This window comes from Oreochromis aureus, linkage group 3 (assembly GCF_013358895.1).
Source record: "Oreochromis aureus strain Israel breed Guangdong linkage group 3, ZZ_aureus, whole genome shotgun sequence".
Taxonomy (NCBI): Eukaryota; Metazoa; Chordata; class Actinopteri; order Cichliformes; family Cichlidae; genus Oreochromis; species Oreochromis aureus.
The window spans coordinates 129,978,228-130,004,306 of record NC_052944.1 but is presented as its reverse complement, the minus strand read 5'-3'; the positions used below and the strand labels follow the sequence as shown (position 1 = coordinate 130,004,306).

Sequence of the window (26,079 nt, the reverse complement as noted above, 5' to 3'; positions counted from 1 at the left end):
TCATTGTTTAATTCATATTTATTTATTTATTTTGTCTGTCACTCACACTCGGACACATACAAACACATGTTCACTCAGAGACTAGATGAGACAGACGGGACATGCTAATCACACTGCACTAAATTTACTGCGATGGTTCTTTATTTTGTACAATCTCAGCACTTTTTGTCTGAAAAGAAAGTTCTGCTTTTGCATTTTTCATTGAATGTTTCCTCTGTGACTATTCTTGCAGCTAAGTTTAATTGAGCTGTACATTATATAGGTACAATTTCAGAATTACTTGGTATATATTTTGTAAGTTCGCTTGTTTCATCATGTGTTGAGATAAACACAGATTTAAAAAAAAGAACACATTATCTATTATTTACATTTAATATGTACCTGCAACATTGTTTAAAAAAAGACTTGAAAGAAATTCAAAGTTTAGGGCTTGAGAATTGAGGATAAAGATTGGAGACTTACTTGAGTCTTGGAAAACAATCACTTTGTCCCACATACGGCTCATAACTACAAAGATCTTGATTTTTCTTACACACTGCTGGGGTAGCATTCTACGAGCTCCCAGTATCAGACCACACAGTATCAGACCACATGGTATCAGACCACACACTAGCCACTTGTTCTCTCTCAGAGTTCTGAGCACTGAACCCCAGCCTGACTCAGACCTTCTCCCATAGTACGACTGTCCGTTGTCACAGATGTTATCAATCTTCTGCAGCAGCTCTTTGACCTGATCCCTGTTTTCCATCTTGTTGTTGAATACGTGGTACACACCGCTGCAGCTCTGCAGCAGCTGCTGGATGTTGTCGTCCTCTCTGGTGAACATCTCTATATCCATGTCGGTGTCTTCCAGTCGATCTCCGTAGGTGAAAAGCAGCATGGTGTGTTTGGAGACATTAGCGCTAAGCATCTTCTGCAGAGCTTTCAGTCCTTCCTGCTCCTGTGGAGTAAATCTTCCGAGCTGGAGGACGAGGATGAAGACGTGAGGACCTGGAGGGCTCAGCTGGAGAGCTTTTTCCAGCTCTGCTTTCACCTCGTCTGCAGATAGCCGAGTGCTGAAGAGTCCGGGGGTGTCGACCACAGAGACTCTGTGACCGTCAATATCAACTTGTTTCTTCTCACTGCTCAAAGTCAGAGGGCTCAAACTGATCCTACAGTTAAACTCCTTCTTTCCCAGGATGGTGTTTCCTGCTGAGCTCTTCCCCACTCTCTCCTGACCCACCAGCACCACCCTCAGGTCAGAGCCTGAAACAACACACGGCATCAGCAAGCAGGTATGAATTGAATAGTGTGCATCAGCATCAGTGCAACCAAAAAAATGACAAGATCGGAATTTAGTTTCGTTAAATAAGTTCAGCTTTATTTTTTATTGCACCACCTCACAACAGCAGTCCTCTCACTTTAGAGACCCCATAGCATTAGAGAGAAACCCCAAAATCAGATCATCACCTATGAGTAGCATTTGGTAACAGTGGGAAGGAAAACTCCCTTTCAACAGGAGGTAACCTCCAAAAGAACAAGGCTCAGGGAAGGGCAGCCATCATAGAGACCCACTGGAGAAAAAGGAGAGCACAGAGAAACAGGACAAACACAAGTTATGAGAGAGAGGACAAAATGAAATGAATGGTGTATGAACACCAGATGAAACTCTCAGTGCGTCATGGGAATCCCCCAGCAGCCTGGGATCCAGGGTTACCTGATCCAGCCCTAACTATAGGTCTGAAGCCTAATTGTAAAAGTACATAGAGTGCAGCATTTTGTTTCAGAACATTTGTCTCATAAAGATTGTAATTTACCAGCCAACACCAAAAGAGTGATCACGTCCCTGCTCTTCATCAATAACGCATACTTCAATAAGTCGAGAACAACACCTTGAGTTACAAACATCCCATTGCACCATGACAACAATCATCACCTCTCCATCAGGCACGTTGAGTCACGTTTTAATTTTGAATTTTTTACTTTTCCTTTAAAGAAAAGGAAAAGTAACTGAAATATTTACAGTTACTATTTTAACAATCAAAACAAATGTTGGTCACATAAAATTAAACAGCTGAAATATTTTCACACCTTAATTATTTTCTTGTATTTTATGTTAATCTGGATTTAATCTTTTGCAGCTAAAGCAGATTATCACTGGATAATGCATCCCATCTTTTTCATTACTAAAGCGGCTGCCACAGCGCCCCCTGCTGTCACAACAGCACATCCACCTTTAATACAAGTCATAAAGCTCTGATTGAATGAGTTGTTTCTCTCCGCCTGTTTTTTTGCTTCTTCTGGCTTCATTTTTGGATTTTCTCTCAGAAGTCGCCTTATTTCTTTTTCTATGGCTTTCTGGGCCTCCGTGTAGATTTCACTGGTGTAGCATCTTCCTTCATTTTTCTGAACCATTGCATTGATCTTCTGCAGCAGCTCAGAGACTTGAGTTGAGTCTTTATCTCTGTTGTCAAAAACATGATATCCTCCATGGCATTGATTAATGAAGTCTTTAATTGGTTGATTTTTACTCATTAATTCTTCTATGGTGACTCCTTCAGCCTTCAGCTGGTCTCCATGTGTGAACAGGACCATGGTGTAATCTTGTGCTGCTTCTCCAAATGTCTCCTTGATGACTTCCAGAGATTTTCGGTCTTCCTTTGTGAATCTTGTTGCCTGCACCACAACCAGGAACACATGAGGACCAGGAGCAGCAAAGGAGATGGATTTAACAACCTCTGCAACCACATTGTAGTCTGGTATATTGGTGTCAGACAGACCTGGAGTATCAACTACAGCCAGTTTCTGACCATCAAACTGAACTGTTTCCTTCTGACATACTGGTGTCTCAGAGGAGAAAGACGGACAAGCTTTAAACAGGTTTTCCCCTAAGATGGTGTTTCCTGCTGCACTCTTGCCAGTTCCAGTTTTGCCAGTGACCACGATCCTCAGCTCATCTGGTTTCTCTGAGTCTGTTGAGGAGAAACACAGAGCTCAAAGCTTTACACTTAACTAAACTGTCCCATCTCGACATCAGTGGGAGTGTTGCTTCTGCTGGACTTTGTTAACTCACATAAAAAAAACAAATAAAATATAATTTTGCTTTAAAAAGCTGAAGGCCGAAAACTAAACAAGAAATTAGAGCAATATGAAAATAGAAATACTCTCCAAAGACCAAAGTGTGTGTGATTTAAGAGGAAGAGTTATGCCTGTAGCAGGTTAGAAAAGGATTCTTCGACTTCTCTCTATTTCAACTAATAATCACTCCCTGGCAGGTGAGTGATGGCTAACAATAAAATGTGAGGCTGTTTGGTGTTTGCTTTGAGTGCTACAATAAACAACTATGGACTCATTACACTGGTCAACAACTTTGGTTTGATTTAGAACTAAATCTAGTCAAACAGAAGACCCAAAAGAGAATTTCAGTTTACCCTGCCCAGGATAGGGTTATCGGAGCCCCGTCCTGGAGCCAGGCCCGGGGAGGGTGCCCGAGGGTGAGCGTCTGGTGGCCGGGCACAGCCCGAAATAGGGACATGGGCCATCCTCCTGCAGGCCCACCACTCGCAGGAGGCACCGTAGGGGTCGGGTGCATTGTCTGCCGGCGGCGGCCAGGAGCGGAGGCCCTGGTGGACTGATCCCCGACTACCAAGACTGGCAACTGGGACATGTAATGTCTCCTCTCTGGTTGGGAAGGAGCTGAGTTAGTGCGTGAGGTTGATAGGTACCGGCTAGATATAGTCGGGCTCACCTTAGCGCATGGCTTGGGCTCTGGAACCAGTCTCCTGAGAGGGGCTCTGTTTCAGTCTGGAGTTGCCCCTGGTGAGAGGCGGCAGGGTGGGGTGGATATTCTAATATCCCCTTGGCTTGCTGCCTGTACGTTGGGGTTCTTCCCAGTGTTCGAGAGGGTTTGTTCCCTGCGCCTTCGGGTCGGGGAATGGGTCCTGACTGTCATCTGCACTTATGCGCCGAGTGGCAGTTCAGAGTACCCAGCCTTTTTAGAGTCCCTGGGTGGGATGCTGGAAGGTGCTCTGCCTGGAGACTCTGTTGTCCTACTGGGAGACTTCAGTGCTCCAGTGGGTAACGACAGCGAAACCTGGGCGGGCGTGATTGGGAGGAATGGCCTCCCTGATATGAACCCGAGTGTGTTTTGTTATTGGACTTCAGTACAACCACAGCTTGGCCATAATGAACACCCTGTTCGAGTATAAGAGTGTCCATAAGTGCACGTGGCACCAGGACACTCCAGGCCACAGGTTGATGATTGATTTTGTAATCGTATCACCTGACCTGCGGCCATATGTTCTGGACACTCGGGTAAAGAGAGGGCCTGAGCTGTCAACTGATCACCACCTGGTGGTGAGTTGGATCAGGTGGCGGGGGAGGATGCTGGACAGACTCGGCGCACCTAAACGTGTAGTGAGGGCGGGAATGCCTAGCAGAGGTCCCAGTCTGCGAGATCTTCGAGGAGGAAGCAGACTCTGGGGATGAGGGGGATGACTCGCCAATTTCCGGGGGTGAGGTCACTGAGGCAGTTAAACAACTCCTTGGTTGCAGAGCCCCTGGTGTTGATGAGGTCCACCCCAAGTTCCTAAAGGCTCTGGATGTTGTAGGGTTTTTCTGGCTGACACGCCTCTACAATGTTTTGTGGAGATCAGGGGCGATACCCCTGGACTGGCAGACCGGGGTGGTGGTCCCCATTTTTAAGAAGGGGGACCGGAGGGTGTTGGAACACACCCTCCGGTCACACTGCTCAGCCTCCCTGGAAAAGTCTATTCAATTCAATTCAATTCAATTCAATTTTATTTATATAGCGCCAAATCACAACAAAAGTCGCCTCAAGGCGCTTTATATTGTACAGTAGATAGCACAATAATAAATACTATGCCAGGGTGCTGGAAAGGAGAGTCCGTCCGTTAATCGAACCTCGTATACAGGAGGAACAATGCGGTTTTTGTCCTGGTCGTGGAACACTAGACCAGCTCTTTATCCTCTCAAGGATACTTGAGGGCGCATGGGAGTTTGCCCAACAAGTCTACATGTGTTTTGGTGACTTGGGGAAGGCAATCGACCATGTCACTTGGAGTGTCCTGTGGGAGGTGCTGTGGGACTATGGGGTGTCTGGCCCATTGCTACTGGCAATTCGATCCCTATACAACCGTTGCAAGAGCTTGGTTTGCATAGCCGGCAATAAGTCTGACTCATTCCCAGTGGGTGATGGACTCCGCCAGGGCTGCCCTTTGTCACCGATTCTGTTCATAACTTTTATGGACAGGATTTCTAGGCACAGCCAAGTGGCGGAGGGCTTTCACTTCGGTGGCCTCAGAATCTCATCTCTGCTTTTCGTGGATGATGTGGTTCTGTTGGCTTCATCGGGTGATGGCCTCCAGCTCGCACTGGAACAGTTCGCAGCCAAGTATGAAGCAGCGGGAATGAGGATCAGCACCTCCAAATCTCAGGCCATGGTTCTCAGCCGGAAAGGGTGGAGTGCCCACTCCGGGTCTGGAATGAGTTCCTGCCCCAAGTGGAGGAGTTTTAAGTATCTCGGGTTCTTGTTCGCAAGTGATGGGAGAAGGGAGCCGGAGACGGATTGGTGCTGCGGCTGCAGTGATGCGGACACTGCACCTGTCCATCGTGGTGAAGACAGAGCTGAGCGTAAAAGCAAAGCCCTCAATTTAACGGTCGATCTATATCCCTACCCTCACCTATGGTCATGAGCTGTGGGTAGTGATCAAAAGAACGAGATCGCGGATACAAGCGGCAGAAATGAGCTTCCTCCAAAGGGTGGCTGGCCTCTTCCTTAGAGATAGGGTGAGAAGTTCAGCCATCCTAGAGGGGCTCAGAGTAGAGCCGCTGCTCCTCCACATCGAAAGGAGCCAGTTTAGGTGGTTCAGGCATCTGACAAGGATGCCTCCTGGGCGCCTCCTGGGTGAGGTCTTCCGGGCATGTCCCGGGCATCTAAAGGCGCAGGGAAAAAATTCCTCTTGCTGTCACAGCGGGGTACACCGGTGTGTTTGTAAAAGGAACCCAAAAGCAGACACTACAGAGAGGAACTGCAGTTGTAAACAAAAAGCGAGACGTTTATTATAGGCTGGTTGAACATGGATACAGAATAAAGTAAAGGCAACAGGGTGTAACTTAACTAAACTAAAACCTTTAGGAAAACGAAACAATGATAACTATGGTGAAACTGTGATAACTGACATGAACATGATTCAGACCAGGAATGTGCAGAAAACTATGAAGAAACAAGAACATGCAACATGAACATGACCTGAGCTGAATCATAAAGAACGAGGTACCAGACATGGCATGGTGGGAGGGAAAACATACGACATGACACTGAACAAAAGAAGACAGAGGACTTAAATACACACAGGTGATCAAGGGAAGTGGAAACACATGGGGAACCAGCTGACACAAATGAACATAACAACATCACAGGAGAAGAGTAAAACTAAACACATTGAACAAAGTAACAAAAGACTTTCAAAATAAAACAGAAACCATGGAGAGATGTAGACATGACAAGACAGGCTTGACAACATCAAACACGCAGAAAACAAATACACGAGACTAACACAGACAACCTAGATGACACACTCTAAACTCAAGACAAACAAATAATAATCCTATAACTCAACATTATCACAAAATATACAATGAGAACTCAAAACAAACTCAGAACACTGGGACACAGATATAGGCCCTGACACTCGTCCACTGACAAAAACTCCAACATGTAGGCAGCTGGCCGAAGGGATAGCAGCATACCAATTTAAACAGCATATTGCCAAAACCCTGACAAATATTACTTGTAGGATATTTTAACGATCTTTAAAAGCATACAACCTTACTTTCCTGCTACTACAAACTCAGTGTCATAGAAGAGGTCAAAGATCAAATGAGGATTTAAATTTTATGGACTTTCAGTTTATAAAACATCAATTTCATGATAGCAAGAGAAACAATTTCAAATATTGCACTTTTCCCATTTGGGCTGTTTTTATTTTTATTTTTACCAAATTTAGAGCAAAATGTATTTTAGTCATTTTTGGTTTCAACTTTTGATCTTATATCTGGCCTCTGACCCTTGCATCAGTTTCACTTTCACACATATAGTTAGTAAAGTTTGACTGAATGTATTCTAGAAAGATTCTGGCTGTAAGCCATGTTACTTGCTCAACAACAAGGAAGAAACATGTTGAATAATCTATCTTTATCTAACACCTACATATAGTGTGATTTGTGGTGAGCAACAATCCCAGTAATGGTAATTAAAGCTTGAGGCATGATGCAGCATAGGCAGCAGAGGATTGGCCTGTTTGTCATTCACATTTGGCGTTGTTTGTTATATAATGCTGGTTTCTGGTTCCCACTAGGTGGCACTATGACTGTGCAACTCACTGTTGTAGAGACCTGAACACGTTTCATGCACATTGATCACCTGATGCAAGATGTGAGTGAAGGAACATAGGAACATAGAACATAGACCATAGAACATAGAATGGGATGTCTCTGTCTTCTGTAGCCTAAACTGACATCACCTTAGTTTTCTATCAGGTGATGTCAATAGGTCACATGACAGGGTGAGGCAGTGTTTCATTCCAAACCTCTGTACAGTACAAAAGAATGACTTGTTCAGCTGGTTCAGCTGATTTCATGACTAATGGAAGTCACCCAACTGAACTGAACCTTTGTATAAGGTCAAGAAATACATTCAGGGATATGATTCCCACTGAAAACAGTTTTTGAAATTATGCCAGTTTTTGTTTTTATTTTTTAATTTATTGTTGTTTCTGTAAATCTACATTTTACAATTATGAAACTCAAAAATAAGACTGTGAAAGTTTCTGTCAGTAAGTTTTGGAATATATAAAAAAGTAAAACTTTAGTTGTTTGACATTTTATCCAAAGCTATGATCAAAAAGTGTCACAGCAAATTTGTGTGTGTTTTTAAAAAAAAAATTAAAGTCTAACATTTGTAAATGTACTTACATTGCTGTGAAGAGGCCATGTATGTCTTTTTCAGGCAGTTGAGCTGTGATGGATCAGTGTGACTTTTACTGAATGGTTTAGTTTCACCTCCACCCTTTTATAATCTGTCTCTAGTCCCCTCCCTTTCAGATGGTGTCACAGAAGGACTCTGTGTGGATGTCAAATTTTGTCTCTTCTCGGGTGACATGAATGCCCAAGCTTCAGTTGCATTACCAGGGGATGATAATTTATTCAAAGCCAACAAACACTACTGATAGAGGGAGGTGTGAAGTAGAGTCCAGGCACCATGTTTGATATGTTTTTACCTTTAAATGTGTGACTGTTGGTTCTTTTAAAGGTTTTTGTTTCCTGTGACTGCATATGTTTGATCATTATACATGCAAGGTTAACAAGCTAGCTCCATTAGCATGTAGCTGTAGCATGTAGCTGTAGCCCACAGCAGTCGGGATATCCAATCTTTAGGTGATGACCTAATGTAACCTGCTTCCGGGTCAGACTACTCTGCATTTATTAAGGCTGTTGTGTTTTTAACATGTTTTAATGTTTTGTATTTTGTTCTATTTAATCTGAAAAAGCCCCTAAAGAAGTCAGTGACCATTGTCGGCCTCTCTCAATTTTTATCATCACTATTCATTGTAAAGCTCAGTTTTGGATAATTGTGCCGAAAGAAACGGCGGGCGACTGAAGCGGGGCGGCCGAAGAGTAAAGGTTTAAGTAAGTAAGTACTGAATATTATGTGACTTCCTTATGTGCAAATGTTTAATAACGAAGAAGATAAAAACATTACTGTTGGCCAAGTGTCGGCAAAGTTATGTGACATTAGTGATGTTTGTACTTTCAGCGTCAGCGTGGTTTTAAAGCATTTACTTTAAAATATACGCCGCTCAATAGTTGACCTGACCTTGACTGAAGGACCCACTGCTGCACATCATCTGTGAGGCTTTGCACCCCTGATGATCCACCAGGACAAACTCAGCAGTGTGTGAGGAAGAGGAGGAGGAAGAGCCAGCAGCAGCTGACAGATGGAGAGAATAGACAGACTGTTCCCTGTTTGTGAAGGACTGCTAGGAAAGTTTAACATCACTAATTGTCTGTCCTGAATCAGTCTTATTAGGTAATGTTCAAATAATGTTATCATTCCAGTGTTTTCAGTGTGGGAGAAAGTACTCAGGGCCTTCAAGTTACACACTATGAAAGGCAGCAACAAGTTTAATATTCAGAAACCTAAAGTATGTATCAGCAGCAGAATGGAGCTAAAAATAAATGTTTGTTTCAGTTCTATGAAGCTTTGAGTATTTTGGATTAGTAGTACTGCTGTGTAAGGATGGGTACCGGTTCTGACATAAATGGTAGTAACCAAACCGAAAAGCAGCGCACATTTCGGTGCTTTATTTCGGTGCTTTTTTTTCCCCCCTGAGATGTCATGCACTTTGGATTCTAGCCAATCATTTTACCTTTGCAAGCGTAGTAGGCAGGCCAGGTACGTACGTTCTTTTAGAGCAGAGCTACAGATTAAAAATGCCCAAGGCTAAGCGGTCAAAAGTCTGGCTGTACTTCACAGCAAAAGATGCAAACTCAGCAGCCTGCAACAAGTGCTTTAAGGTGATACTGTGATGCTGTCAAAGGAGGTAACACCTCGAATCTGACGACGAACCTGGCGAGGCATAACGTTTTTTTAAAAGTCGAGAAATGCACCGTATTTGATAGCTTGCTGCAAGACCTCACACCGGCACATCTACTGCGGGTGTGGTGCCTGCTATCGGACCTGGAGTTAGCAACATCCCCCAAGAACTCGAAGTAGAGTCCTGGCCCCTAGCCCTGTCAGTGTAGCAGAAATGATGAGGATGATGATGGCAGCAGCAGCCGTTCTTCTCTGCATGAGTAGCTTAATGTTGTTCGTGTGTAATTTACATTGAGTACGCTAACCACATTATTAAATTAATGCATGTAAGGTGAACTAGCAAACACCGTCATAGTTACATGCGACTGTCTTCTTGTTTGATGGCAGATACTCCCTTCACCCTGGCCAAAAAGGCTAAAATGACCAAAGAAAAAGTGGAAAACAGCGAAACATGAGAGGTTTTTGGACAAAGTTTGTGTTTTTTCCATTGTTTGAGCACTGCTTCCAGCCAAGAGTGATACCATATATGCCCTATAGCTGCAGAAAAGGCTTACATTGTTATCTTTAAAAAAAACCCAGCTGAATATGAGAGGTTTTTGGACAAAGTTTGTGTTCTGCATTCTTTAAGCACCGGTTCGAGCACCGTTTAAGCACCGGCACCGGTATCAGATAAAACCTAAACGATACCCATCCCTACTGCTGTGTGTGTTGTATCATATTGCTGTAATTGTTTACATGCTTTATATATTCTGAGGTAAGTTGATCATCATATTCTATAAGGATGTTATGTGTTTGTATACTTTCTGCCCATTTAGCCGAAGTCAGCCTGTTTAAGGCTCTGATATCTATTCTGTATGACTTAACGCAGTTATGACATGGTCTGATTTTCTCACCCAATAAAGGAATATTTAATATATCAGTCTACTCTTCATTTTAGCAGAAACAGTTTTCACAGCTCCTACATTTGCTTTTTACAAATTTATGTAAGCATTGAGACAAATTTAGTAATGCCAACAAATTAAAAGAACAATATTTGTCTCTTATATATGATACATCTATATATACAATGTCAAAGATACTTGTCTTTGAGTGAAGATTTAAGGTGATCGGAAATATGAATAACTGCAACTTGGATCTTTACAACAATCATGTTTTACAGTCCCGTGGTCTCAGCCTCAGATACTCAACTAATCAAAGTGATGTCATAAAAAAAATTAAATTGGCGGACACACTCGTTGGTCCAGTCGTGAGTCCGTTACCGTGAACAATGGAGCGGCAGATTTGTGCTGAACTAAGCTGCACACAGCTGATGTTAGCCAGGAAAACATTACACACTGACTTTAATGGAGAGACCGGAAATACAAACACACACAGTTTGTTGTGTGAAGAAATCAAACATGAGCTGAACAAACAGTAAAGTTCCTAAAGACAAACTGTTAAAGGAGGAAACAAAGCAAACTTACAGTTTCTTTCCCTTAACCATAACCATCAAAAATTAATGCCTAACTCTAACCCTGAGCCCAAACCAAACCATAACCTCACCGTAACCCTGACACCAAAACCAAAATGCCTTCAAACTTCATTTTTATCCCCATGAGGGCTCTTGTTCCCCACAGAGATATGTAAACATGTACACACACACACACACACACACACACACCAACAACAAGCTCCACTCCACACCTGGACACTAAACACGGACACACAGGTGAGCTGCTTCCTGGAAGGAAGAGTGTGAGATGGCCACACCTTCATGTGCTGATATACAAATATGCTGTCTGACTGGTCAGACTGGCTCAGAGTGAACAACCTGATCACCACTGTCTCTGACACAACCACAGTGTTTCCTTTATTTAGAATATGAACATTTCTACTGCAAGCTTCAAATCAGTTAATCTTTATTGACAGACTTTACGTCCATAGTTTAAAAAAAAAAGCCCACAACATATAAAGCTTAATAAAAAAGATATAAAATACTTGTAAGAATATAAAACCATAATATACATGAAATACACAATTACTTAAAAGAAATCAATAAATCAATAAATACACAAACACTTCAAACAGTGCTTCCTCAGACTGGATGAGTAATGAGTAACAGATCCACTCACTGTTGGATCTGTTAGTGCTAAAATTATTCTGTTACTAGAGCCATCCAGTTGCTCTCTAAAAGTGAACATTACATTTCTTAAAAGTGCTTTAAAAGTCACCCAGGGCTACATACTGCAGGCCACTGGGCAAAAGTTACACAGACACAGGGAAAATAAAATACAAATGGCTAACCGAAGGACCTTCTCAGCTAGCCTCCCTAGCACAAATGAAACAGAGGGGCAGTGCTCGGCTTTGTTCCACAAGGTTCCCGTTGGACAATCACCTGTGAGGGCTGACACGCCTCAATTTGCATGCAGGCAGGGATGGGCGTCACACTGGCCAATCGCCTTCAAGCCCCAACACTCTTGGATTTGCCTGTAGGAAAACACATAGTCTCATACTCCACGGCCCCGGACCGTAACAGCTTTATATTAAATAATTTTTTGAATAATAATTTAAAAAAATATTTCTTCACTCCATATGCAAGTTTGAGACCCCTGCTTTAGAGGCATCAATGAAACACACGAGGACAGATGAATATTTGGCCCTATAAAAACTGACTATCTCCATGAGTGCATATAGGCACATGTCAGTGCCATGCTTTGGTTTGAAGCCAAACTGATTATCCAGGGAAGAGATGAACACACTCTATCAAACAAGACTCCTAGCACCTTAGATAAAATACTGGCTAGTGCAGTCGGCCAATAATTATCCAGACAGCTCACTTTTGTAGCTTTACACAGCATTTAGTCTGGTAGTCTATTCAAACACAGCTACAGTGGGAAGGAGAAAACTACAAACATGGTGGTCCTGGATGTTCCCCACAGTGTGAGGAATTAGACTCTACCAACACGTCATGTGATCACTGTGATGATGTCATCTCCTCACAGCTCAAACGTGGCCTCCCGGTGAGTCGTGTTGAACCAAAGGAAGATCCTGTTCTGGTGTCCTTAGAGGAGGTCAGACACGTCCACAGTGGGGACACCAGATGATGATCTTTGGTACAAACTGTGTCTGCGATCGTTTCTGTCTCGCACAGTTATCAAAGGACACACCATCAACCACAGAGATCATCCAGGAGCTCCCAGTGGACCACCTGAAGCCAGCCGTGGTCCAGATCTATGACGACTACCAACCAGGTCCAAGTCTGACTAAGCTTTACTCCAACAGCTCACTGACACACTTCAGAGGATCCATCAGACTGAACAGTTCTTACAAGCTGATGTTTCAATCAGTGGGACTCAGAGAAATGACACTTTCATAAATCTGGTTTTAGTCACTTTGAGTGTAAACAGGAAACAAACTGCATCATTTGTGCTTCTTGCACCAGGATCCTCCTCGTCTCTCCCACAGCAGGAAGTTCAGCTCTGCTCTCATGAAGCAGCAGGAAGATGTGAGGCTCAGAGTGAGGACTGAGTACAGACTGATGGCACACTCAGCCTTTTGCCACTGCATGCACAGCTGTGAGTCATGTGACACTCGTGCACTCGTGTTGATCACACCTCTCATTGCAGATAAGTGAACTCTCCCAGGGGCAACGATCACACACAGTGGTGTGAAAAAGTCTTTTCACTCAGTCATTTCTGACTGTTTTTATCACACAAATATTCCTGTTAGACAAAGATAACACAAGTAAATAAATGATGATGTCATTGATTAAGGCACAAAGGTGATCCCAACCTACCTGAGCTGTGTGCAAAAGTAACTGCCCCTCTGCTTCAATCATGAATGAACTGTGATGAAGCACATTTGTTTCTAAAGCTGAGTTTGACAAACACACTCAGCCTGATTACTAGAAGACCTGTTGGATCAACAGACTCATCAACTTCTACAGAACCCGTGTGAGAAAGAGGCTGAAAGATGTCAAACAGCAACACATAATGCCACCATCTACACAATCAGCTGACAGAGTCACAGCTGTCAGTCTGCACAGGGTTCAAACCATTTCTAAGGCTTTGGGACTCTGTTGAACCACGGTGAGAGCCATTAGACACAAATGCTGAAAGTGGGGAACAGTGGGAACCTTCCCAGGAGCCAGTGGCACCAACATGACTCCAAGAGCACATCGACTTCCAGGAGCTCACAAAGAGCCCAGAACAACATGAAAGAGCTGCAGGCCTCAGTTAAGGTCATCATTGAACAATAAGAAAGAGAATCCATGGAGGAGTCCAAGGAGAAAACCACTGCAGACCAAGAAGAACACAAAGGATGGTCTCACACTGTCCAACAACATGTTGATGATCCCGTTTGGGAAAGACTCTGTGGACTGATGAGACAAAAGCTTTCTGACAGCTTTGAGTCCTGTTACATCTGAAACTAACACAGCATCAATGAAAAGGAGCCTCATAGCAACAGTCACATATGGTGGTGGTAGTGTGATGGTCCATGTGATGCATCATGGCAGCAACAATACAACAACAAATACACACATGTGACAAATGTACAATAACAGATCATTACGTGTCACGGCGCCGTGCACATTAGTATATTTGACTTAAGCTTAATAATCAGAATAATGCTCTGATCTCTTCAAATAAATGAAATCATACCTTTCTACTAAAACTCTTTCTGTTGGTCTCCACCTGTTCCTGAACCAGACCCTGCAGGATCCACCTGAGTGTCCCAGTCCTGGACCCTGTTTGTAACCAGGAGGATCCCAGGCCTCATTATTGTTGATGTATTATAAATATTCTTGTTTTATTCTCATTAAATAAATATGTGTATAAATATGTGGATTCATGTTTCAGTCCTGGACATTGATGCTTGTTTGAAAGGACACAGATGGACCTTGTTTCCTTCTTTCCTTCCTTTTTGTGTCCTCTGTGCTTCATCTGCTGCTCTTCACTCTGTTACTTTGGACTGGTTTCACTCACACTTTGTTTCCATGGTTTCTTTGCGTCACGCTGACAGCACGTGAACAACACGACATGTTTGATCTCAAAGAAGGAGCAGCATCCTCTCTCCACCCTGTTTCTCCATCTTCTACAACACCTGATTCATTCCAGTTTCTCTGATTTCACTTTGATTCATGTCAACATGAAGCCTGAACGTCTGTGATGAACACACTATCAGCATCACTGACATGTTTCATCATTTAAAAACACTTCCTGTCACTGTGGTGGTTACAGTGACATCATGCAGTTTGTGTTTTGACCTCCAGAGGGCGACAAATCAGCACAGACAGAGAGCTCCATTCAAACTTTGCTGCCATCAGTAATAATTCTTCAAATATAATCATCAGTGTTTGAGCAGCTATGATATCAGGGACAATCTAGACATGTGTGACAATACTGAACATGTCACATGACACACCTTAAACATCATGTGATCCACTCTCAGTCTGCATTTTCATTCATGACTTCAACAGGTTGAAATGAGCTTGGAAGAAACATCAGTTTAGTGCTGAAATATTTAAACGCTGCAGGAAGAACAACAACAAAGTGATGACGGATGTTTGTGCTTCAAACAGGAAAGCTAGCAGGAATAAATCACGACCTGCCAGTTGGGAATTTCCAAGGTTTATTTGAACGCAGCACACAGTGTTTCAATGCCCCTGATTGTCCACAAACGCCGCATTAGGCTGAAAGTTTACTTTCACTTCCTGAACTTCGTGGAGTGGAGGTTGTTGTTGGTGTGAAGAAACTGTAAGTTTGCTTTGTTTCCTCCTTTAACAGTTTGTCTTTAGGAACTTTACTGTTTGTTCAGCTCATGTTTGATTTCTTCACACAACAAACTGTGTGTGTTTGTATTAAAGTCAGTGTGTAATGTTTTCCTGGCTAACATCAGATGTGTGCAGCTTAGTTCCAGCACAAATCTGCCGCTCCATAGTTCACGGTAACGGACTCACAGCTGGACCAACGAGGCCGAGTGTGTCCGTCATTCTGAGCTACGTTCGTGTTTGTGTACTTGTAGTTTGTACTTTGTGAGTTCACTCAGAGCCACAGAGGACGCGTCGTACGTGATGACGTCACAGCCCTTACCCATAGGGCTTTGGAGTTGACGTCACGCCGCAGTGCATTGTGGGATCGCGGCGCCATGTCAGTAGGCAAGAAAGCAAAACAAGCGCACAGTGTTGGAGTGTTGGAATCGGGACTGCCAGAACCATGCTCAAAATCAGCGCAAAAGACAAAGGGCTGTATCGCGACCGATTGCGCCCAGACGCCAAGAGACGGTACTTTGAAAAAATTGCGTGCATCGGTAATGTGGACCCATATGAAATAAGGAAGCGGAGTGGAAATCCAGACGACCTACCACCTTTGTCCTATCCCGATCTTCGCATACCTTGTCTGTGGAGTCAGCGCATACACAGCAACCCAGTTTAAGAATTATAAATCCCTGGAGGCCCACATCCAATTCACGAACTGCTGGGTGCAAGATTTGTCCATCTTTAAGCCTCCACGCTGCAAGTACGTTGTCGTTAAGACATAGGTAAGTCGGTTTGAACTTGATAACTTTCTAAACAACTTACTTGTTACAGTTTTTGATTTGCACGTACAGCCAACCCATCTATATTAGCCTTGGTTCATTACAGACCTTTTATTAAAAGTGGTTTTTGTGTGTTTCAGGTACTGCACTCACAACGACTGAATGAAACTGCACTCCAACCACTGTGACCTCGTTTGTGTGGACACAGAGAGACCTTGCTGTGATACGCATGTTCCCTGATGTGTATTTCTGGGAACCACGTTTAAAGCAAGCACAAGATTTCTTTCTTAAAGTGTGTCTTCCTGAACTTCTTGGGAAATACTTCACCAAACAACGTGCTGCTCTAAATAGCCTGTAATGTTTCATTTTGTGGTGCAAGATTGATGCCAGCTGTGTGTTGCCATGTAAATAGTTTGCATTTCATTTCTATGTACTTGCTAAGTACATGTGATAAGATCAAGAATAAAAAAACCAAAGATACTATTATTTTCTGTTTTATTGAAACTACTTCACACAAAGTACAATTATTTACAATGAACTACACATGCAACACAACAGCTTTATGAATACTCAACAAGAGCAAGTTTCATTAGGCGCGGGTTTGACAACCACACTGGGGCACATATTCAGCAAAACACAGCAAACCTTAACAATCTTATCAAGCAGTGTTGTGTTTATTTCTACTCTGCCCTGTTCATTGCACACACAATCCTTCGTCTGCCCTTTAGCTTCCGTGATGCTGTCTGTCCGATCACCACTGTCCACATTTGCAGCTGGTACCTCAACCTCACTTATCCAACACAACTGCTGTCCACTGCCTCCATGACATGGTGATTTTGTTGTTGGTCTTCTGTCAGATCGTCATCGATCACTTCTGCACGCGGCACACCTTCAGACTCTGCAGCTGCATAACAAAAGCCTGTAAGATAAAATTAGTGCACATGACAGGTGTGTGATTCATCTGGAAGTTATGTAAAGATTAGTGTACAATGGGAGCAATTTAGTATGTTTTTAGCGGCCCATGTGCAGTGTTGGTGCCCAGTCTGGATTTGTTACATCCATTTCATATACTGGTTTGCCTGCAATAATGCTAAATCATAAGCTACTCAGTCGACATGATGACATGACGTGGTTCAATCTGCAGCATCACACATTAGGATGTTTTATCTCATTATCTATGACCTCAGCGCATTGAAAATAACACTAAAAGCCTTTTAATAGTGATATGAATTAACTTAGAACTCACCGGAAAGAAAATGCGGAGAGCAAACCAACAAAAAGCTGGGGATTGCACAGAACTCGATCCGCTCGTCTCACCGCTGCAATGCAAGCCTGACGTCTTTGTTTAGTAATATCGGATACATGGGATCCCTCACGTTGCCTCCAGGATGAAAAATGATGAAAAGAGAGCCCATTATCCAGCTTCTTGCCTTCACGATCGTGTAATCTAACATTGCAACTGCCACCACATCACGTACGAACCATAGCTGAAGCTGTATCCTGTGTCTGGCCTACTGTCATGGCGAAAGGGGGCGTGGCCCACCTCCCGTGACATCACGCTCCAAAGCCCTATACTGTCACTGTGATTAATATTTACACATGACACAGAAGACACCTGACACAGCGCAAACGCTAAGCTACCGCCAAGCTAAAGCTAAGCTAGCCAAGAACCCAGAGTGACGTGAAAGCTGAGTAAATACTGACCCCAGACCAGCACCGTGATAAAGTGAGCTGCTGCTGCTGAACTTGAACAGGTAACACAGTGATGAGCAGTCAGGCTGCAGGTTTCTACCTGTTCATGTTTCTACAGTAGAATCACTTTGAAGTGTCTTTGTGCTGTTTCATCTTTGATTTGTGTTCATAAACACTCAGAGAAACATCACGTGACCTCATCAGGCTCTGTGTTGGTGTGTGGGGCTGTAACCTCAGCTTTATATTGTTAGGTGGTCGTTATGAGACTGTGTAATAAAGACTTTTTTGAGTAATGACTCAACACTGATCACAACAAAGAGGAAATGCCTCCAACATGCACAAACATTTGACCCACAACATGCAGTTAATGTGCACAAATGTCTTTGATATGCTGCTCAGTGATGGTGGTGACTGTCAGAGCAGAGCTACTGAGAATCAATAAGTAATATCAGTGATGGAATCACTAAATTCTTATCATCCCTGTCAGTATCATACATGTGCTGTATAATGTGATAAATGTAGAGGTGCTGGCTGTTCTCTCACTCTGCTGTTTAGCTGTAAAGGACGCCTCCCTGCCTTTGTCTCATTCATGACCTTTAATAGTCTCTTCTAACATGCAGAGATCTGTATGATCTGTTTCATAGAGTCTAACCAGCCTGTACAGGTAACAACAACAGTCACTGCATCACTGACACACAAACTTCATCTCTGTCAATAACAACATTCATACATGGAATAAAAACACATCAGTGGATCATTGCTGGAGCTGATGTTTGTGTTTCTGGTGGAAAAGCTCTCAGTTTCCTCCTTAAATAACAAATAAATAACAGGATCAATAGTGGGTCAGCGACATGCTTTCTTTCCGTCTCAGGTTTAAATATCTGGGCCTCTCCACCGTTTGGTTGTAGAGCTGAAGGAGCTTCTCAGATGAAACGTCTTCCAGAAACTTAAAGAAGTCTCTTTTTTCTCTCCAAGCTCTTTAGATCAAATGACCTGGATGACTGAGAACCTATAGACATACTGACCTGGTTTCTAGGTTACATGACAGGTCAGAGGTCAGCGACTGTAACTCAGTTACTCCTGTTAATGTGAACTGACTGAGTGTTTGTGGTTTACCTCTCAGACTGACTGAAGTCCACAAGAAGATGATGATGGAGGAAGAGGAGGACAGAGCAGAGCCTGCAGGCAGGGCTGGACTGGGACAAAAAATCGGCCCGGGCATTTTGACTAGAGACCGGCCCACCAGGATAGAGATTGAAAATGTGACGTCATTCAGGGGTAAAACCGCAAAGGATTCTGGGAACTTGTGGCAAGAGGTACTAGTGCACGCAGGCTTTCAATTGAACTCAGTTACACAGCGATAAAAAGAAACCCAAAAAATGGCAAGAAACTGTTGTATTATTAACTGCAATAACGGTGGCATGACAGCCACGGGAAGCTGACGGGTAAAGAGATCGGGGTTTTTTTATTGGATGTCGTTGAAGAGAAATTTTTTAAGCCATGTTTCTGAAGTAAGAGCCAACGGATGGTCTGGATATACCAAATATAACGTCCCAGAACACTCCAGCTCACATGTTAGTCTGCTCCAAGCATTCCCACAAAGGTCAGTGTTTTGTAGTAGTTAATACGTCATTTTTCTTAACATAATTGGTGATATAGGTTACAAGCAAGTCTGGCACTGAACAGAAATTGTCGCGCTATGCTCCTTTATTTATTGTGCATAAATAGTGAATTGTCCTGACACAATATTGCGTTTCGCTTCTGTTATTACCATGGTACACTGACAAAAACATATACTTTTATTCACAGGATAAAACAGTTGTTTTGTATCACTAATTGTCCAGTGCGATTACAACATACAATATTATTGTCACTGCTACATTTCTGTAATGCGTACCAGAAATTATTTCCACTACTAATTAATTACCGTTGAGCTCAAAGGTTATATTAATAAACGGTTAACGAATGTGTATTTATGACGACGATTTGAGAGACTGGTAAACTTACCTTTGTTTGTACGATGGTCTTTCGTTCTGCACGGTGCATTTCAAGGTCCTGTACCCATCCGTCGGTAAACTGTACCTGGGCTTGTTGCAGTGACCTGAAGTTACTAAACTTCATGAGTGTATGCACTCACTCCAAGAACCGTATAATTATAAATCTGAGCGTGGTGAAAGTTGGGCAGCACGCTGACGTCTTTTGTCCACTCTGTGTGCTCGTAAGGGTCTGACCCTTTCACTCCTTTGATTTTTTCCTCGTATCTTTTCTTTGCCTTTTCGTCGAGTCTGTCTTTGTACGGTCCGGCATTGTTCTCCTTCGTTTTGTACATTCCTTTTTTGTGCGGCAAATAAAAACCAAGAAGGTATTGGAACCGGAGAATGAACGTTTTGCGGTGCTGCAAATGCTTGCATTTAATGCGTACTTGGATTGTTTTGCCACGAGTTCCCGGCATGCAATGCGCGAAAGTCACGTGATCTGTCAATCACTATAGGAAAAACCATAAAGCCTTTGCATGAAAACAACTGCTTTGATGTACACTGCCTTGTTGGTATATATGTATCAATCTAATAAACTTAAACCTACACCATCCTCCCTATTCTGGATTTTAAACAGTACATAGCGGAAACAAAAAGACTGCTTGGTCAGTTAACCTCCTGAACTATCTACAACACATGGTAGAAACCTTAAATTAAGACCAAGAACACTAGAGGTGAGACATGATCATTAATTAATATTAAAATTAATAAATGACAGATTTAGTTATATTTTCATAAACACCTCCTTTCCTTTTTTGTTCTCCATTTTCTTTAGTTCGCCTCTATAAGATTGCTAAACAAGGGGAGGGTGCATCCGGCCTCCTCGGCTGTAATTGGTCCAGCCCAGAGTCGATCATGACCAATTGGCCAATCCAACACCTTTCATTATATATACCCTTCCTAAAAAAATAAAATTAAAAAAAAAATCCATCGGCCCATAAAAACAAAAAATCGCCAGCGGCCCACCAGGCAAATGCCCGGTATGCCCGATGGCCAGTCCAGCTATGCCTGCAGGATCCAGCTGTCTGTCTGTGAGGAGTGACCGGTCCAAAGGTCACCCTCCAGCCTTCAGTGGTGAACCTGGACCAACGAGGTCAGAGAGCTGAACTCACTGAGTAACAGAAATAATTCTCCACTGACATTATAATCAGTGTTGATTCTGGTTGATTTTCTGTGTTTGTGAGCTGAGAGGAAATGAAAATGAATTTGTAACAAAAATCAGTTTTGTCCAGTTTTCCTGTAAAAAGCTGAACTCTAATCTAAGAGGATGTTACTGACAGGAAACAGCTGCATTATCTGCAGTCTGTGTGATCACAGCTGCTTCAATCATGTTTGTGTCTGCAGAGGTCAGAGGTCACAGTCTGCAGGGTCCAGCTGTCCGTCTGTGAGGAGTGACGTGTCCAAACCTGACCCTCCACACTTCAGTGGTGAACCTGGACCAACGAGGTCAGAGAGCTGTGATGACTCCTTTACATGTTTGTGTTTCCTGGATAAATCTGACCTGAAACATCCTCAGATTGTTACAAAGATTCATTAAAAAGAAAACAATGAAAGAGAAAAGATCCAAATGTTAGACTTGGTCATTTGCTGTTTGAGGACAGTGATGCTCATATCTGTGGGGAAAGTGTGACCTGAGTGGGTTCATGTTTGTCTTTAAAGAGCTGCTCTGATTCTCTTTGTGTCTGATCTGTTAAACAGTCTGAGAGGTCACACAGAGACCCAGCAGCTAAAGCCTGGATCATACTGGCTGCTGTTACTCCATCAGGACAACACTGAACCACAGTGGTGTGGATGTAGTGGATAATCCCACCATACTGATGCTCAGATTGAATCACAGGGAACAAAACCAGATGTTACCTTCAGATTGTGACCTTTGGAGTGGACGATGTTGTTTTCAATAGAGAATAAATGTTTTTCAGCTGTGAAAAAGAATCTAATTTTCTGAACTTAAGAATTTATGATGCTGGAAAAAACATGGAGACTATAACACAACATTTCACTGTATTCATAGAATGAATGTAAAACTTTCAGACATTCATTAAATATGCAAAATGTCTACAGAAACATCAGAGGGTCAGATGTGAAGCACTCAGTGATTTTGATCAAATGACTCATCAATTATTGATCTGTACACTGATCTACCACGTTAGTAAAGCTGGTGTTCTGGTGGTGGAGGGAGACCTCGGATCATGTTCTGGTTTTGGAGCAGTGATCTGCTGATGGTCCAGTTTAATGAGCTTCTTCAAAATCATCCCTGACATCACCACTGAAAGGACGTCTATAAACTTACTAAAAATGACCCATATGTTCACAATCTGAGAGTTTAAAGTTTGACAAACTTGATTCAGATGAAGTTATTTGAGCAGAAACTGCTGGATCTTTATCCTGTGTTGATCTAATCCTTCATGGTTCCTCCACAGAGTGGAACAGCAGAGCTCAGAGGTTCCCAGTGGTCAGTCTGCCCAGCAGCATCAAACACAGCTGGACTCCATATTTATGGTCTGTACATGTACAACAACTACTGTTACATCTATTCTGTTCACAGTCATCTCCATGCTGCTCTTTGTAGACCAGTGGATTGTCAGTGTGTCCAACATGGATCTGATGTTTGGCTCCATGATTTCAGTCTGATTGGCTCATTCATAAAGTATTCTGTTCCAGCTGCTGGAGGACAACATCATCACTTTTGTGAAGAACGAGCTGAAGAAGATCCAGAAGGTTCTGAGTCCAGATTACCCAGAATGCTTAGAGAGTCAGAGGAGCAGCAGCAGAGAGGCATTTGTGAAGATCACAGTGGACTTCCTGAGGAGAATGAAGCAGGAGGAGCTGGCTGACCGTCTGCAGAGCAGTAAGAGGATTTATGTAAAGATTTAAAGTTTTGGATAAATGAACATTTACTAATGTCTGAAGAGATGTTTTACATGTTTTAAAGATTCATTCTTTTTTGATTTAAGTGTTTGCTTCCACTTCCAAATGATATTCTACATATTTCTTGTCATTCAGAGCTTCAAGCTGCAGTTTGTCATCGTAAGCTTAAGTCTAAACTGAAGAAGAAGTTCCAGTGTGTGTTTGAGGGCATCGCTAAAGCAGGAAACCCAACCCTTCTGAATCAGATCTACACAGAGCTCTACATCACAGAGGGAGGGACTGCAGAGGTCAATGATGAACATGAGGTCAGACAGATTGAAACAGCATCCAGGAAACCAGACAGACCAGAAACAACCATCAGACAAGAAGACATCTTTAAAGCCTCACCTGGAAGAGACGAACCAATCAGAACAGTGCTGACAAAGGGAGTGGCTGGCATTGGGAAAACAGTCTTCACACAGAAATACACCCTGGACTGGGCTGAAGACAAAGCCAACCAGCACATCCAGTTCATATTTCCATTCACTTTCAGAGAGCTGAATGTGCTGAAAGAGGAAAAGTTCAGCTTGGTGGAACTTGTTCATCACTTCTTTACTGAAACCAAAGAAGCAGGAATCTGCAGCTTTGAAGACTTCCAGGTTGTGTTCATCTTTGATGGTCTGGATGAGTGTCGCCTTCCTCTGGACTTCCACAAAACTACAATCCTAACTGACCCTAGAAAGTCCACCTCAGTGGATGTGCTGCTGATAAACCTCATCAGGGGGAAACTGCTTCCCTCTGCTCACCTCTGGATAACCACACGACCTGCAGCAGCCAATCAGATCCCTCCTGACTGTGTTGGCATGGTGACAGAGGTCAGAGGGTTCACTGACCCACAGAAGGAGGAGTACTTCAGGAAGAGATTCAGAGATGAGGAGCAGGCCAGCAGGATCATCTCCCACATCAAGACATCACGAAGCCTCCACATCATGTGCCACATCCCAGTCTTCTGCTGGATCACTGCTACAGTTCTGGAGGATGTGCTGGAAACCAGAGAGGGAGGACAGCTGCCCAAGACCCTGACTGAGATGTACATCCACTTCCTGGTGGTTCAGGCCAAAGTGAAGAAGGTCAAGTATGATGGAGGAGCTGAGACAGATCCACACTGGAGTCCAGAGAGCAGGAAGATGATGGAGTCTCTGGGAAAACTGGCTTTTGATCAGCTGCAGAAAGGAAACCTGATCTTCTATGAATCAGACCTGACAGAGTGTGGCATCGATATCAGAGCAGCCTCAGTGTACTCAGGAGTGTTCACACAGATCTTTAAAGAGGAGAGAGGACTGTACCAGGACAAGGTGTTCTGCTTCATCCATCTGAGTGTTCAGGAGTTTCTGGCTGCTCTTCATGTCCATCTGACCTTCATCAACTCTGGCAAAAATCTGCTTGAAGACAAACAAACAACCTCTACATGGTTTAAATTATTTGATAAACTAAAGCTCCAATCTCTCCACCAGAGTGCTGTAAACAAGGCTTTACAGAGTCCAAATGGACACCTGGACTTGTTCCTCCGCTTCCTCCTGGGTCTTTCACTGCAGACCAATCAGACTCTCCTACGAGGTCTGCTGACACAGACAGGAAGTAGCTCACAGACCAATCAGGAAACAGTCCAGTACATCAAGAAGAAGCTCAGTGAGAATCTGTCTGCAGAGAAAAGCATCAATCTGTTCCACTGTCTGAATGAACTGAATGATCGTTCTCTAGTGGAGGAGATCCAACAGTCCCTGAGATCAGGAAGTCTCTCCACAGATAAACTGTCTCCTGCTCAGTGGTCAGCTCTGGTCTTCATCTTACTGTCATCAGAAAAAGATCTGGATGTGTTTGACCTGAAGAAATACTCTGCTTCAGAGGAGGCTCTTCTGAGGCTGCTGCCAGTGGTCAAAGCCTCCAACAAAGCTCTGTAAGTAAATATGTGTGATCATATGTGACCTTTAGTTTTAAAATGTTGATTAAAAGTGGTCATAGAGTTCTCCATTACAGATCCATGTCCTTAAACCATCAGCCTACATAGTTGTATAGTGTAAAAGAAAAAAGGAGAACTTTTGACCACAATATTATAACTTGAATGAACTTTTGATACAGCCTTTAAACACTTAAAATGATACATGGAATAAAAAAATGTTTTGATCATTGATAACCTTGCTTTGATCTATGAACCCACATCAACACCATACATCCATTTTCTTCCACTTATCCGGGGCCGGGTCACGGGAGCAGCAGCCCAAGCAGAGAAGCCCAGACCTCCCTCTCCCCAGCCACCTCTTCCAGGATATCCGGGGGAACACCAAGGTGTTCCCAGGCCAGCTGAGAGATATAATCTCTCCAGTGTTTCCTGGGTCTGCCCTGGGGCCTCCTCCCGGTGGGACATGCCCAGAACACCTCACCCAGGAGGCATCCTTGTCAGATGCCCGAACCACCTCAGCTGGCTCCTTTCGATGTGGAGGAGCAGCGGCTCTACTCTGAGCCCCTCCCTGATGGCTGAACTCCTCACCCTATCTCTAAGGGAGACGCCAGCCACCCTTCGGAGGAAGCTCATTTCTACCACTTTTATCCGCGATCTCGTTCTTTCGGTCACTACCCACAGCTCGTGACCATAGGTGAGGGTAGGGACGTAGATCGACCAGTAAATTGAGAGCTTCACCTTTACGCTCATCTCTCGCTTCACCACAACGGATCGGTACATGGTCCGCATCACTGCAGCTGCAGCACCAATCCACCTATTGTTCTCCTGCACCCTTTTCCTGTCACTTGTGAACAAGACCCCGAGATACTTAAACTCCTCTACTTGGGGCAGGAATTCGTCCCTGACCCAGAGTGGGCACTCCACCCTTTTCAGGCTAAGGACCATGGCCTCAGATTTGGAGGTGCTGATTCTCATTCCCGCTGCCTCACACTCGGCTGCAAACCGTTCAATCACCCGATGAAGCCAACAGAACCACATCATCCGCAAAAAGCAGAGATGAGATTCTGAGGCCACCGAAGTGAAAGCCCTCCGCCACTTGGCTACGCCTAGAAATTCTGTCCATAAAAATTATGAACAGAATCACTGACAAAGGGCAGCCCTGGCAGAGCCCATCACCCACCGGACTTATTGCTATCCAACTTGTTACCGGCTATGCCAACCAAGCTCCTGCAATGGTTGTAAAATGTTTCCCAGTTTTATTATTTTCAGTCACATCTATTTTTGATTATTAATTGAATATTTTAAATTTCAGGCTTTTTATGTTATACAAAACATCATATTTTCTTATGATGTCTTGTATTGATTCTAAAGGTATAGTTTTCATCAGTATGGCAGATACCAGCCTGAATTTTACTTTGTATTGGATCAGAAAG

General features: G+C 43.3%; 2 protein-coding genes across 3 annotated transcripts in view; one reads left to right on the top strand and one right to left on the bottom strand.

The window, feature by feature from the left end:
* Window positions 1-217: 217 nt before the first annotated feature.
* LOC116319081 (GTPase IMAP family member 4-like) lies at window positions 218-8,038 on the bottom strand. Of its 2 annotated transcripts, none has more exons than XM_039608531.1 (2): window positions 7,975-8,025; window positions 218-1,245 (listed from the first exon to the last, which is right to left on the bottom strand). In XM_039608531.1, the coding sequence occupies exons 1-2, from the start codon at window positions 7,991-7,993 to the stop codon at window positions 371-373; spliced, it is 894 nt and encodes a 297-aa protein (XP_039464465.1). In that variant the 5' UTR covers window positions 7,994-8,025; the 3' UTR covers window positions 218-370. The 2 variants fall into 2 exon arrangements, with proteins under 2 accessions (XP_039464465.1, XP_039464466.1); XM_039608532.1 differs by lacking the exon at window positions 218-1,245 and adding an exon at window positions 1,339-2,951 and having other exon boundaries at window positions 7,975-8,038.
* A 10,806-nt stretch (window positions 8,039-18,844) lies between these two features.
* LOC116311175 (protein NLRC3-like) overlaps window positions 18,845-26,079 on the top strand; it is a 69,523-nt gene continuing 62,288 nt past the window's right edge. The window contains exons 1-6 of the mRNA XM_039604684.1: window positions 18,845-18,858; window positions 19,093-19,119; window positions 21,184-21,285; window positions 22,260-22,338; window positions 22,501-22,687; window positions 22,843-24,643. Coding sequence (XP_039460618.1) covers window positions 18,845-18,858; window positions 19,093-19,119; window positions 21,184-21,285; window positions 22,260-22,338; window positions 22,501-22,687; window positions 22,843-24,643 — 2,210 coding nt within the window. The remainder of the gene's footprint in view (window positions 18,859-19,092; window positions 19,120-21,183; window positions 21,286-22,259; window positions 22,339-22,500; window positions 22,688-22,842; window positions 24,644-26,079) is intronic.